This window comes from Phyllostomus discolor, chromosome 4 (genome assembly GCF_004126475.2).
Source record: "Phyllostomus discolor isolate MPI-MPIP mPhyDis1 chromosome 4, mPhyDis1.pri.v3, whole genome shotgun sequence".
Lineage (NCBI taxonomy): Eukaryota > Metazoa > Chordata > Mammalia > Chiroptera > Phyllostomidae > Phyllostomus > Phyllostomus discolor.
Window position 1 is genome coordinate 179,080,020 of NC_040906.2, and position 14,221 is coordinate 179,094,240.

A 14,221-nucleotide genomic window follows, 5' to 3' on the forward strand; every position below is an offset into this window, starting at 1 on the left:
TTCATATTTTACTATTATATAAAATTAGGGTGAACTTCAAGATTTTGAACTGACAACCAAATGTCCTCACTATAGTCACCAGAAAAACATTGTTAGTATTGACCATTTTTTTTTATATTATGTGCTAAGGAATTATATAGAATTGTTACTCTTATGTTTTTTTGCTCATTTAAATACCCATCATAGTTTATTTTGAATTTAGCTCTTATGCTTATAAGATTTTTCTTCATAGTAATAAATCAAGTTCAGATTTCTTTAGAAATCAAATTATTCTGTAAAAACTTTCAAAACACATTTTAAATTTCTTTTAAAAGGATCTGTGTATATTTTACTGGATTCTTAAACTATTAGTTTTTAATTACTTTGCAGCTTTGATACCTAGAAATAAATATTTATACCTTTGTGTTTAAGTTATTTTGGCTTTAAATATTGCTAGATTGCGTGCTCAATACTAATGCACCTTCCTAACAATTTGGCATTCATAAGGCTAGAGTTAAGTAAGTACATGCACATCAATCTGAGTGTTTTTACTAATAATGCAATAACAAAAGCCACTGACATTCTTCACAGGCAGCATGTGGTTAACAGGTAAACCTTCTGGATTATTAATTAACCTTAATTTTATTACAAATACAATCTTCAATCATTTCAATGGCATTAAAACATTTATGTAAACTAAATTAATAATTTCTTAAATAGGGAAGACCCTATTATCTGTTATATCTGAGGAAATAGATTTAGCTGTGTTTATAAAATTCATTCTCCACATACATGAAACCTTTCACTTGAACACTGAGACCTCAGTGTTTATATATCTTTAAGGGACCTTATAAACACCTCTGAATCTTGTTTAAAATACATATTTACAGACTGCACTTCTCACAGACTGTGCCTCAGTAGGCCTTGGGAGCAGTCTAGGAATCTACATTAGTAACAGCCTCGCAAGCAATTGGACTTCAAGGGGTCAGATTATGAGAAAGCCAGAGATAACTGAGCTTGCGTGTACCTGGGGGTTTTGTCAGTCATGAGATGGGGATAAGGGAAACTGTGTCATTGAGTTCTTTTAAAAGTAGAGGAAGAGAGCCTGTCATGTATTCAGCATCCATAAATGCTAATTACTATGTTGACGGAGTGACCATCTCAATTACATGTGGCCCCATATGACAGAAATGAGAAGGAATCCATTAACAGGAGCACACTGTATTTCATAAAAGCTTTGCTCTTCATTTTTCTAAGTAGTAACTGAATTTTTCATATGCAATATGTTGATATACTCGTGTCCACACACTAACTGGGTACAGTGTTAAGGATGTGTTGACTGCCTCTCCTCCTGCTTTGGCGTGGCTCTGCTTTAGTGTAGTGGACAACCTGTTTCCCAGGGGTTCCAGACGTTTTGTTAACTGTTGCCCTATATAGAGGATACAACATTTTCATTATGAACTGTGGCTAAACATATTGGGAAATGTAGCCTGTTACTGGACATGCAGGTAATGGCCCTGTCATATTTCATAGGCCTTTATTTTCAGAACCATAGTTTTCTCTAAGTATAATATATAACATTTTATATAAATGAGGATAAATCCTTGTGAAAGCAACAAGTTTTGCAAAGAATTTTTAGTTTTAAATTATGCTAAAAGAATAAAAAGCCTACTTGATAACTGCTTAAATTTATTCCAATAAATAGTCTTAAATGAGAAAAATTAATGTTTTTGTTCAAATTAATTTCATAAAATGATAATGAGGAAGTTTAAAAATTGTATCATAAACATTTTCCTTTGCACCCCTTTTTGGTTTAAAAATGTACTATTCTGTAGTTACATGGTAAAATGCATTTGTGCATCCTGAGAACAAATTTCTGAACTCATTTGAAAAGACTCAGATACCTGTGAAGAAAAACAGTACCTCCAGTTTTTCTTTAACATAATTCCAAGTTGATATGTATAGATTTTGGAAACCTATTATTTGGGTCTTTTAATAACTGAGTGTAAAGCCCTATGTTATAATTTAATTTTAATGTTTTGTAAGAGTAAGTAATATTTCCCAAGCTAAGATTCTCATTCTCACCTGACTGCCATTACGTGAGGTCCCCTTAGCCGAGTCGTGGAGTTTCTTAGTTGCTCAGTCTTCCATCCATGAAATAACATTGTTAAAAGCTACCTAACTAAAATGTTCCCTGTGGAGTTAAAATGCGGTCACATTTATGAAAGTTCTCTGAAGAAATGCAAGCTGTTAGAATAATTTTTATAATATTGGCATCTTCCTGGAATTTCTCGTTGAGTTTGTTCAAATTGCATGTGACCTAGTGCAGATGGAATCTTTGGAGGAGGCACACAATTTTATTAGAGAGTTTCACCATCATTACATATCCATGAGGATAATAGCTAGAAGCACAACTTGCAACAGGTTGGTAAAACAAGACACATTAAAAAGTCAGTAGACTCAAAAAGTGTAGTGAATTACCATTTGCACTGGGGCTCTCAGGAAAGGGGACAATGGTCAGTGTGGTAGTTTATGTGCGTCCTGATGTGCTAACTCTGCTCCTGCTCTTCTCTCCTGTGCTGCCCCGGCTGCAGGTCTCACTCCATTGGGTAAGCACCGCCTCTGGAGCCCTGCCTCTGGAGCCCTGCCTCTCCCCTGCCTCTCCCCTGCCCAGCAGTCACGTCCCTTCCTTCCCAGAGCTCACTGTTTCTTTCACACCGTGGGTGTGCCTCAGCCAAAAAACCCAATCTTTTTCCTGAGAGTGTCCGTGACTAGACAGTTAGAGTAAAGGGCATCGAATGCATGTGGATTTATTTCAGCACATATTTATCTCATTTCTCAGCCATTTACACCTGTGTCACTTGCTGAGCAATCTCTTACGAATCTCTTTTTCTGCATCGTTCCTTCCTATGTTAGCAGAGGTCGTCCACCTGAGAGAAGAAAAAAAGGATGTGGATATTGAGAGTTGTGTATTTCTAGAAAATTTCTAGAAAGTAAGGTCAAGAAACAGAAAATTATTTGTCATGTTTTTTGAACATCTGCTAACCATTTCTCATGGGGATGGTTCAGCTTGGACTAGATTCTGAACCTTCTGAAGTTGAAGAGGGAGAAAAAGTTCTTGGAGAAGCACATGTGTTAGGAGGTGTGAGGACATCAGCCAGGCCTCTGAATTAATTTTTTAATTTTTTTTAGTTGGAGTCTCATTATATACTTTTTAAAAATTTGTATTTAAAGAAATTAATAGATTAATAATGCCAATTCATTTGTTTTAGTAATTCTGTTTTAATGTAATTTCTGAAGCAATATTTTGCCTATCATTTCCAAACAGAATGTCTAAGGTAGGACCATAAGAATCCCCTGAATTTCTTTGTCCTTTTTTGTTCGAATTCTAGTCAAGTGCCACCCATACTAATGACCTCACCAGATATTGATGGGGAGGGGTGATGAGTTGGATCCCTTCCCAGTTCGCTTCTTGGGAGAAGAGAAAGCAGGGATGGTATTAGAATGTGTAATGGGGTAGCACCAGCCCAGGAAAATGGACTTCATTTTGCTTCCTTCCTCCACCCAGCCTGATTACTGAGTAGAAGTCATGTAGAAATAGCGGGCGATTCATTTCAGGGAAAGTGAGTCAGCTACGGTTGGATTGAGGTGAGAAGGCTGAAAGTCTTCGAGTTCTCGGAAGTGCTGCTGTGTGTACCGATGTTACAGAATGGGCTGGAGTCCCTGCAGGAGTCCCTGCTCCCCTGTCTGACTGTGTGAATTCTGTTTGCCTGGTGTGCATTTCCTTGATTGTCTTGGAATGTTAGCTACAGATATTCCTCTGGAGAGTTTCTTTACAATGGAACGATTAGCTTTTACCTGCCCAGCTCCACTTCTTGGATAAGCCTTCCCTGTCTTCTTGACCAGGAGAAGGAAGTAGAGAAGCAGCTGGATCTTAAGAGGATGTGCAGAGGCTGCTGGGCTGACCTGGAAGAAACCAAACATCCTCCTCAGATTTCCTGGCCTCCAGGGAACCTACAGGAAATAAAATAATATGCAACTATGGACCAACTGCTCTTCCTTTAGACCCTTGGAACCGACAGGGGCCCATGCTACCCGATGAAAACAGATATCATCTTGGTGGGGTGGGCAGCAAATACTTCAGAGAGTTGAGACTGCTGTTTTAGAACTGTGAATAGGGAGTTGCTCACGTACTTATATTGTGCTATCTTTTTTCTTTCTTTTCTTCCCTTTAATCTGCTTTTGCCCCGAAGCTACTCCATCCGCCATTCCATAAGTATGCCTGCTATGAGGTAACGTGTGTAAATTACTTTACATGATATTAATGCCGAATATGTATGCAGCATTAGTTTATTGATATTCACTTCGTGATTTTTTCTCCTTTATGTGAAAGGAAGTGCCATGGCCTACTTTATTCTCATTTCTGGTGGTCCTCAGGAAAAAAACTGACAACTCCGTACAAGTATTAAAGGTGCTTTGAGCTCGGGCTTTTGACCAGACACACTAGCTTGAATCCAGCCACTCCTGATATGTGAGACCTGAGACAAGTTGTTTAACTCACCTCAGTCTTCGGGCTCTTCTGGACACTGACTTTGTGGGAGAAACAAGACTTCCTTCGTGTAGTTGTGAGATGTAAACCAAGTAACCTGTGTTGTAAAACACTTAGGACAGGGCCTAGAACATTCTGAGCACACTTGTGAAGGTGGAAATATGTTTCTTATACCCCCAGAATTAAATACAAGCCTGGAAGAAAACTTAAATGAAAGGATAGGAGATTAAGAGCACTACAGTTTTTGGAAGAATATCATTAGGATTTTTTAAGGTATAGATGAAGGTGAGGTATCCGTTGAACAATAAGATTATTGGCTAGTTGAAAACTGAGAAAGATTTTTTTCTGCTTCCAGTTTGTTCAACTTTGTGATACAGCAGGTAAAATCAAGCTGATAGTAATAGAGTCCATGAAAGTTAGATTGGGAATCAGAGGATACAGGCTGCAGGCCAACTCTGCCAAGAATGAACTTTGCAGCCTTAAAAAACTTACCTCAGTTATATCAGTTTCATCATGTTTTTAACAAGATGGTCTAGAACCAGATTTACTGCTCTTCCCATGATGCTTGCCTTGGGTTGCCATGGTGATGAGGTTGTGGTGGGTAGGAATCAAGCCCCTGGGACCCTCCCCGACTTCAGTTAAATCTGTGCCACTTCTACCTGCTTTGTATCATATATCATGGTGTAGATACATTACGGGGGGGGGGGGGGGGGGTTCAGTTACTCTAAAGAGTTTGAAAGCATTGAAGCCAAGTTCTTTTGGGGGTTATTTGCAGTGCTAAAAGTTGCTAGTTGTATAGGATATAATTAAATCTGAGTAAACAGTTTCTCTCGGTTCTCCAGCATGTATTCTATGGTAATTTAATTAGAAGAATGTCTGTTTTATTCTGTCCAGTGAAGTCTCTTCCACAGTGGGGTTATTTGGGTACATTGGGAATTTAATCACAGTATCCACTCCCCCTGATTTGGTAGTGGAGAGCACAAATTCAGGATTGCTTTGTCTGTGTTTGAGTAACTCGGTCCCTCTGGCATAAGAATGCCCAGACTGGGTACTGTAACCTGAGGCTCTGAGCGCTTTACTTGTCAAAGTTTAATTTTGGAGCTTGCAAAAACAATCAGAATGATTTTGCTCTGTGAACAGGGAATTCATCTAGTGGCTTAGGAGTCAAATTCAGCCCCCATAAAGTTGCCTGAAAATAACTTTTAAGAAAACGATTTTACTCACCTCATATATCCCCATGAACCATTAGGTAAACTGTCTGCCCAGGTGTGGTCTAACGTGACTGACGATGGCTGCAGTCATGTGAGCAGGCTTGGCCAAACAGAGCTTGCAGGGGAAGTCAGATGCCAATAAGTGTCTACTTTTGAGACATTCAAGTATAATTTCACTAATATATCCTGGTGAAACAGAGGTATTATGGAGGACCACTCATGGGAATCTGACTCATGTTTGAATCAATTACAACATGTGATGCCATGCTCCGGCCCTCTGAGCTCGCCATTGTGAATTCATGTAGCCCAAACACAAACGCATTACTGACCATCTGGAGCATCGGGGTCTTGGCAGACATCCCTAGCAAAGCCAAATGCACCAAAAACATACCCTTGGCATTCTTTTCCTATTGATAGTATTAGAGCCGTGCTTCATCCCACACCACACAATGAAGCCTATGTTTATAGCCATCCTCCTTTCTGAAGTTTCTCCAGGCCATTCTTCTTATTTAATATTTTCTGCACTCATGAGAGAATCCTAAGTGACTTGTCAACTGAATTATTTTATCTGAAAACAATGACAATCATTGTTGCGAAAGCTGACATGGATACAAGATTTAAGACACATTTTTGCCCTGGCTGGTGTGGCTCAGTGGATTGAACACTGGGCTGTGGACCAAAAGGTCGCCTGATTTCAGGTCAGGGCACATGTGTGGGTTGTGGCCAGGTCCCCAGTTGGGGGCATGTGAGAGACAGCTGATCAGTGTTCCTCTCCCTCCCTTCCCCTTCCTCTAAAAATAAATAAATAAATAAAGCCTTAAAAAAAGGTTTGCCTTAGATGATTAACTTAATTATTTAAAAAAGACACATTTTTAGTTCAGTTCTCATTTCTTTAGTTGGACTTAGTGATACCAATTTTAATGGTAATGTCATTAAATTACATCATATGGCCAAATCCAGTATAGGAAACCAAAAAGCAACAAATGAAGTATTTAACACTTATAGTTAAAAATGGTATAGAGATTATGTAACACAATGATGAGTCACAGATAAAATGTCAATAGACTGTGAAGGTTCTCTCTGGTAAGTGAACAAATAGGTATATCCTCTTCAGAAAGAAAAATCCCATATGCAAATAATATCATTTTGACAAGTAATATTCAGCTTACAATAATCAAAGCATTGACTTTCAGAAACACTACTTTATGGAAGTTGACCAAGTGATTATTTTGAAGGCATTGAAAAGAAAAAATACTTACAAATATTTTATTTCTTGACCTACTTCTGTCTTGTCTCACATTCACTGAAATAAATGACTTTAATGTTCCAGGTGGGAAATCTCAGCCACTCTTTAGGTAAACTTTGCATGCTAACAAAAAATAAAAAAGAACTGGGCAAAGAGTGTTGTGGTAGAAACAATTCGTAAATGAAAAAGTAAGCTTTGACTCCTTTGACTCACTGATCACGCCTCACACTGCACTGTGGAATTTGGACATTTGTACCAGTGACAAATGCTATATTATTCTACAGATGAGTATCTATTTTACTTAGAAAAGTTCCATGTCAAGTCATGGTTTCTGGATCAAACCTAGCAGAAGTGAAATGGATGTTAAAACATGGTTGGTGTAGGTGGCAAACCGGCAGCTAGCTCTGGTGCAGAAGTGATGTTTACAAGACCGGAAGTCAGACAGCATAGTTACTAGGACAGGTAGGTCTTTGGAGCTGACATCTCTTTTTTTGTTATTTTAGGAATTCTCCTACTTTCAAATCATTTGAGGAGAGGGTTGAGACAACTGTCACAAGTCTTAAGGTACAGATGAAGTGAATTTTATGTCATTGGGGCCATTGAATCAGGACAGCGGTTAGTCCCAAAGAGGAGGCTGCCAGCATGCGGTGCTGTGGAGAAGGCAGCCTTGCACAGAGTCATCGTCACATAAAATCTATAAGTAAAACCAGGGTTAAATAGTATTTCTTTGTCCTTACAAAGTTGTTCATATAAACCACTAGGAATGAATGGTTCATTGAAGTGCCTTCACTGGTTCCACTTTCCAGCAGTTTCTAGTGGTGCGGGCTCCTGCTTCTGCTTGTCAGCATCATCACTTGAGTGACCAGTGGAAGCCACCAAATTGCCTCCGTGTATAGAAAAACTTTTGATAGGGAGGGACATACAATATCTCAGACATTTCTATTGTTAGAATATCTAGTTTCAAAACAAAAGGCTCAAAAAATCTTAGGAGTCAATTTCTCAGCATTTGATTCTCAGCCTAAGACATTCCAAAGAGGATGGATTGTGTTGCTTTGTAGACAAGTTCTGACATAGGAGAAGTTGTGCCTTTTAGGTTTTCTTTAGAAGAAGGAGCTATGAAGAAGCAAAAGAAGAATAAAGAGCAACCTATATTCATTTGCTTTTAGGAAACTGGTAAGCTTGAGGCTCTCATGTGATTTTATGATTTAGGTGTTTGGCCCACACGCTCAGCTTCTCTTTCTCGCCTCACTGGGATGGGAGGTGCAGAGCCTGTGTGCTCCTCCACCGTGCACAACACTAACCCAGCCACCTGGAACTGGACTGCACCAAGACTCCCTCAAAGCAGGCAATTGTCCATGGGCTTAATAAGACTCACATCCCACCTGCTTCCTAAGTCACGGTCAATGCCTAGTTCCTCCTTTTCTGCCCACCCAAGCAATGGAGAACAGCTAATGACCATGCTTTGTGTAAAGCCTCCCACTCCCTCAGTAATAACAAACTTCTCATTCCTTTTTTCCTCCAGATGAAATAATGGATGTCTAATCTTTCTTTATATAGCTTATTTTCCACATAGTTTACTTTTCTGTCCTAAATCTTTTATAAAATTTCTGTGGTTTTCTTTAATTGTGGATCCTGAGGCTGTTTCCTGCTGAGGAAATGACTCAGGAATCAGTAAGGATGAGTGAGACTCCTTGCGGGTCTATATGCTGCACGTCCTTTCTCACACACTGCTTCAAGCTTGATTTTTAAACAAAAAGACAAGTCATGTATTGTTTCTTTGTGTCCTTTCCACCAGTTGTTTTTGTTATGAAAGATTAGGAAGCCCAATTCATTAATCAAATAAAATCTTTTGCAAAGAACGATTATAATTTGGGAAACAAAGTGGCACATCCTTGGGTGAAAAACTGTTATGAAGGGAAGGGTCCAGGAGGGGGCTATTGTTCACATTTGTGCTTACGTAGGTCCATGCTGCAGTGTGCCCTCATTAACCCCACACAGTTAGGAAACTCCTTTATTTCACGCCTCTTTGCCAAACCGCTTTATTCCAAGTGGTTCCCTCCTTCTTTATTTTTCTATTCTGATGTGAGAAAATCAAAAACTAAGTAGGAGAGAAGAATGAAACAAAGCCCAGAAAAAAACATCAATAATTGTTATTGATCTGATTCAGTACTGTGTGGAACTTCTATTGCAAAAAAGAATGCAAGCTAAATAGAGAAGAATGGGAACTATTAATAGAGTAAATTACATTGGGTTAATCTTGTTCCTCTCAGGAAAGAAATAAGCATGGTAAAAAAAAAAAAAAAAACCCACATAACTGAAAGCCACCTACCCCCTTCCTCCCAGTGCTAAAATCATACCGATTAGAGGAGAAATCAATGTTGTATGCCAGAGCTCTGTAAACTAAGGCATGTTGATCAAATCTAGCTGTCACCTATTTTTGAATGGCCTGTAAGCTAAGAATGGTTTTTACACTTCTTTAATGGCTGAAAAAAAAGAAGGAAAAATACTATTTATGAAAATCAAATTACAAGATATTCACACTTTGGTGTCCATTCAGTCTTTTTGAAAGCCATATTCATTCACCTATGCTGTTTTTTGCTGCTTTTAACAATGCCTAATTTGAGTATTTGTTGATTCCCAAGCCTAAAATATTTATCTGTCACTTTCCAGAACAAATTTCTCAACCTCAAGCAGATGGAAAAAATCAACTTAGTAATTGAATTTAAAAAAGTAGAGAGGGATTTTGGTGACAATTGGAGAAAAGTGTGTTTGTTTTGCAATGACCGAACTAATTCTAAAGCTGGTTAAGATTTAAAAGGGCAAACCAGGCAGCAGCGGATACCTTTACTCCCCAGTGAGGTCTATGTTCCTGTGAGGGATCGCTTCGGTGACAGTGAGGTGCAGGCCGCAGTTTGAGAATAGCAGTGTTATCTGTTCTTTGCCTTTCTTTTCCTCGGAGTGTTTTTTTCATACATTTAATAGTTAAAGGAAGGCCAATGCGACTATTAATAAGATTTTCTTTTTTAAAAGATTTTATTTTTAGAGATGGGAAGGGAGGGAGAAAGAGAGAGAGAGAAACATCACTGTGTGGTTGCCTCTCTCGTGGCCCCCACTAGGGACCTGGCCCGCAACCCGGGCATGTGCCCTGACTGGGAATCGAACCTGCAACCCTTTGGTTCGAAGCCCGTGCTCAATCCACTGAGCTATACCAGCCAGGGCTATTAATAAGACTTTCACTAAGCATTCTGGGTAATTAAATATTCTTCTGAAGATCTTTTAGTATGGAATTTTTCAAAATAATATTTCACTTTAATAAAAGACTGTATACCATATTTCTTAATTATAAATTAATTTCTTCCTGAGTCCATTCTTATTAGCCAATAACAAGTACATCAAAAAGGAAGCTTGTAAAACATTATAACTTTGCATTTTAAGGGATATACCTCCTATAAAAGAAAACTGCCTAAAAGAGATACAAAGTAAGCAGTGCTTAAGACTAGATTCATCTTTAACTCTGAGACCAGAAATCATGTTCATTTGAAACACTCTGCCTTTTCAAGAAACATTTGTCAGAATTGCATTTGCCTTGTTAAACCTCAAGTAGAAAACCTAAGCTAAAGTCACTTAAAAATGTACACACATTTGTAAAATTGAAGGAATCTATCTAAATCCAGGTGTTTTTGTTAATTAAAACCTTTCTCTGGGTGAGTGAGGAGATGGTGCCAATCCACAGATCTGACTATGTTCCTGAAGGGACTGAGAATCTTAAATGTAGAAGAGACAAAGAGAGGGTTCATAAAATTGTAGAAAATGAGTTTCTATTCCAATCCCAGAACCCAAGTATGAATGACATCCTAGCCCTCTACTAAACCAAACTAACTTCTTTACATCCTTTACAAACCCTCTCAAGGAAAGAGAGAAAAAGGTATTGCTGAACTTGAAAATAATCAATGCTATGAAAACATGACAGTAATGAACTACACTTTTGTGTCTCTACCCTTTCAGACGAAAGTAGGCGGGACGAACAACAGCGGAGGCAGCTTTGAAGAGGTACTCAGCTCCACGGCCCACGCCAGCGCGCAGAGCTCAGCGAGCGGCCCCCGGCGGGCAGAGGAGGAACTGCAGTGCTAAGGCTGCCAGCCGGCCCCAGTCTGCAGAAGCCATTGCCCCACGCACACCGGGTATGAAGACCAAAATGCCACTGAGAAAATGCAGGCCTTGACCTTCAAATAGGCTCTCCACAAAGTTTAATAAAATGGTTTCCACTTTTATTTGTGTGGATAATGGACCACTTGACCACACTCTTCAGTATTCACAGATCATCCGTCATCTTTTAAAATGTCCTGATTTGAGCGGGTACACATTTGGTCATGACCCTTCTCTGTGTGTAATTCAAACTTATTTTCCAGACATGAGCTATTAATTACTTGCTGTGATTTTTGCTTGGGCGCCGTTACCATGTGCATGTCTTTGAAGGCTGAACGAGCACCCCTTTTCCCTTCAGTCAGTCCTCTGGAGTCCGTCTGTCCTCCAGCAACGGGATGACACCTGGAAATTTCACCAAACTGCTTGCAGTCCCCCTCACCTACATCAGTTACATCTGTTATTTAAGCAATTAAAATAACTGACTTTAATGATGACTTTAAGTTCTCTTAATTTCTTTAAGTCTTCAGGGATATTTATGACCTTAAAAGGTGGTAGCTGTAATTCCACAGACACTATTTTAAATGAACTTCTGCTAATCTGGTGAACATGAAAGAGGATATGTAAGTATAACCTCAGCTACTTTGGGATGCTAAAACAATCTTCAATTCTAAAATTCTCTCTAATCTACATACAGTAGTAATTAACTCAGGTTAACTGCTAAATACGTAAGGGATATCAGCAAAGGGAATACAGTAGCTAGAAAATGGGAGAATCCAAAGTGTGGAACCCTTAAAGTTTGCAAAATCGCTCACATGAATGAAAAAGGCATCATGTTAACATAATCAGATTTCTTCAGTAACTTTTAACTTCCACATTATATGCTTCTCTTTTCTTCTAAATGGGTAACAGAGATACATCCCATACATTCATTTTTTAAATGCACACAGACTCTTCTAACAAAAAACCCAATTTAGGTACCTATTTAAATATATGTATCTGTAACATATAATTCATGTAATACACATGTAGCCTATATATAGTATATTTACTGTTCATATTTTTAGATTTATTAAGTAGAAGTGGACATAGTGAAATAAAACCAATCTGAAAAATTCTATTCTAATTAATGAAACAGGACGATCTGTATGCCTGATGGAAAATCGAGTTGGTTCAGGGCCACATAATCTCTCAGGCCAGGACTCTTAGCAGACACAGGTATGGGTCCGTAAACTTGTGCCAGAGTGGGTAAATGTGAGCAGAGAAGCCCTGCCAGTAGGATCACTGGTGTTCTCCTTGATTTATCCTTCTAGTCTGTTGGTGGAAGCCAAACCACATCCCACTGGCTTGTGACCGTGTTGCTCATCCCCTGGTGCATGTGGGCACTCCTCTCTGCCCATCTGCAGTTGCCTAGTGTGTTTGAAATGGTCATCTTTTGTAAACTCACCACCACTTTTTTTTTTACCACATTCAGGATACTGCATTGTCTTGTAGAAAAAGCAGAATTATGGTACTGTAAGCAAATATCTTCATTCACCAACCGATATCTGCACACAGTGGTCTCAGACTCGCAATCAGAAAACACAGTATCAAAACTGGATAAGAAAACAATCAAGAATGTTAGTGTTGATGCCTCAGAGCTGCAAATATATTTAGCAATTTATTTAAGCCACATTCTTCATCAGTTTTGTACAAGCTATATACATGGCACCTCTATTAATTGAGAAGTTTTCAATTATTCACACTGTTATCTGTAGAAATTGGACTCTTACACAAGTTTGCAAGGAAAGTATCCCAAGGACCCACGCATGGGAAGTTGTGGTGTGGCAAAATCTGAGTGGAAATAGAAGCTGCCCCCTGGGTTCCCAATGTCCCACCTCCTTCCATCCCAGCATGGAAAAAGTCCAACCATGTCTTCAGCAAGGCCAAAACAAAAGCCAAGCCCCCAAGTTTCTGTTTCATATTGAAGCTCAGTCCTTTGGAGCCCACGCATTCCGCCACCGCCCCAGTAGCTGCTACATCAGAATGGTCGTATGCTCCCAGGCAAGAGAAAGTGTGTGAATGTGTTACAGAGAGGGAAAACTTGTTTCCCTGGTATTATATTTGCTTGAGTTTGGGGTAGACTAGGTGCTGCTTCAGAATAACCAATGAATTTTCTAAGCTTTGTGTGCTTTCTGTGGGGTCCACCTCCCAACCAATCCCTTTTTCCCCCAGGGCTAGACTGACAGGCCTCCTTGGTTAAGCACCTTCCTCTAAGCCCTCCAACAAACAGTACCAGAGTGGGGGCAAAGGGATGGGTGTTATCCCCTGGGTGGAGTAGTGCTGTGATCCCTGGGGTGTGAAGCTGTAGCTTCCTGGTAAATAAACTAGGCTTGTGCTCCTAGTATATTAAGCTTGATATCCAATTCCCTTTGCTGTCTTTCCTTTATTAACATCTAGCTAACTACATACAGTAATAACTCTGATCTGGGAATGATATAACAGCTATGACATGAGTAATCTTTTTTCATTTTGTGTATGAACGAGCCACATCATTGATTAGAAAAATCAAATCACTTCCCAGTAGGTAGGTAGTCTTAGGCTAGAGGTTTCATTTCCTCACTGCCTGATCACTCAAGAACTGCCTGTCTCTCCCTCACTTGCATGTACAAGTTCACATACAGTAAGTTAAAGTGCTCCTCAAGTGATAAAGCATTTGCATGCAGTGGATATAGTGTTTTACTAGCAAACCAAAATTTCTGGTCAGGACCATGTATACAAAATACCACAACAAAAGATGTACACTAGTCTCCTTATTCCCAGTTTCTCTTTCTGCAGGTTCAGTTACCTGCAACCGACCTCAGTCCAGAAAGATTAAATGCAAAATCCCAGAAATAAACAATTCGTAAGTTTTAAGTTGTACATCATTCTAAGTAGCTGATGAAATCTCAAGTCATTCCTCTTTGCCATGCCAGACACATGAATCACTCCTTTGTCCACATCTCCACACTGTATTTGCCCTCCACCCACTAGTCACTAGTAGTTGTCTATCGGATGGATTGCCTTGGTGTCACAGCACTTGTGTTTAAGTAACCTTTATTTTACTTAATATGG

General features: G+C 39.2%; 1 protein-coding gene across 8 annotated transcripts in view; it reads left to right on the plus strand.

Annotated features, from left to right (window-relative positions):
* The window catches only part of TPD52L1 (TPD52 like 1), a 72,783-nt gene extending 58,808 nt beyond the window's left edge, over positions 1-13,975 (plus strand). Inside the window, exons 5-9 of one of the 8 annotated variants that reach the window (XM_036024648.1) lie at positions 2,574-2,588; positions 4,233-4,271; positions 7,489-7,549; positions 8,079-8,158; positions 10,991-11,127. In XM_036024648.1, coding sequence (XP_035880541.1) covers positions 2,574-2,588; positions 4,233-4,271; positions 7,489-7,549; positions 8,079-8,123 — 160 coding nt within the window. In that variant the 3' untranslated portion in view covers positions 8,124-8,158; positions 10,991-11,127. Of the gene's footprint in view, positions 1-2,573; positions 2,589-4,232; positions 4,272-7,488; positions 7,550-8,078; positions 8,159-10,990 lie in introns of all 8 variants that reach the window. The other 7 variants (XM_028509883.2, XM_028509884.2, XM_036024649.1 and 4 more) reach the window with 7 other exon arrangements.
* Positions 13,976-14,221: the final 246 nt, after the last annotated feature.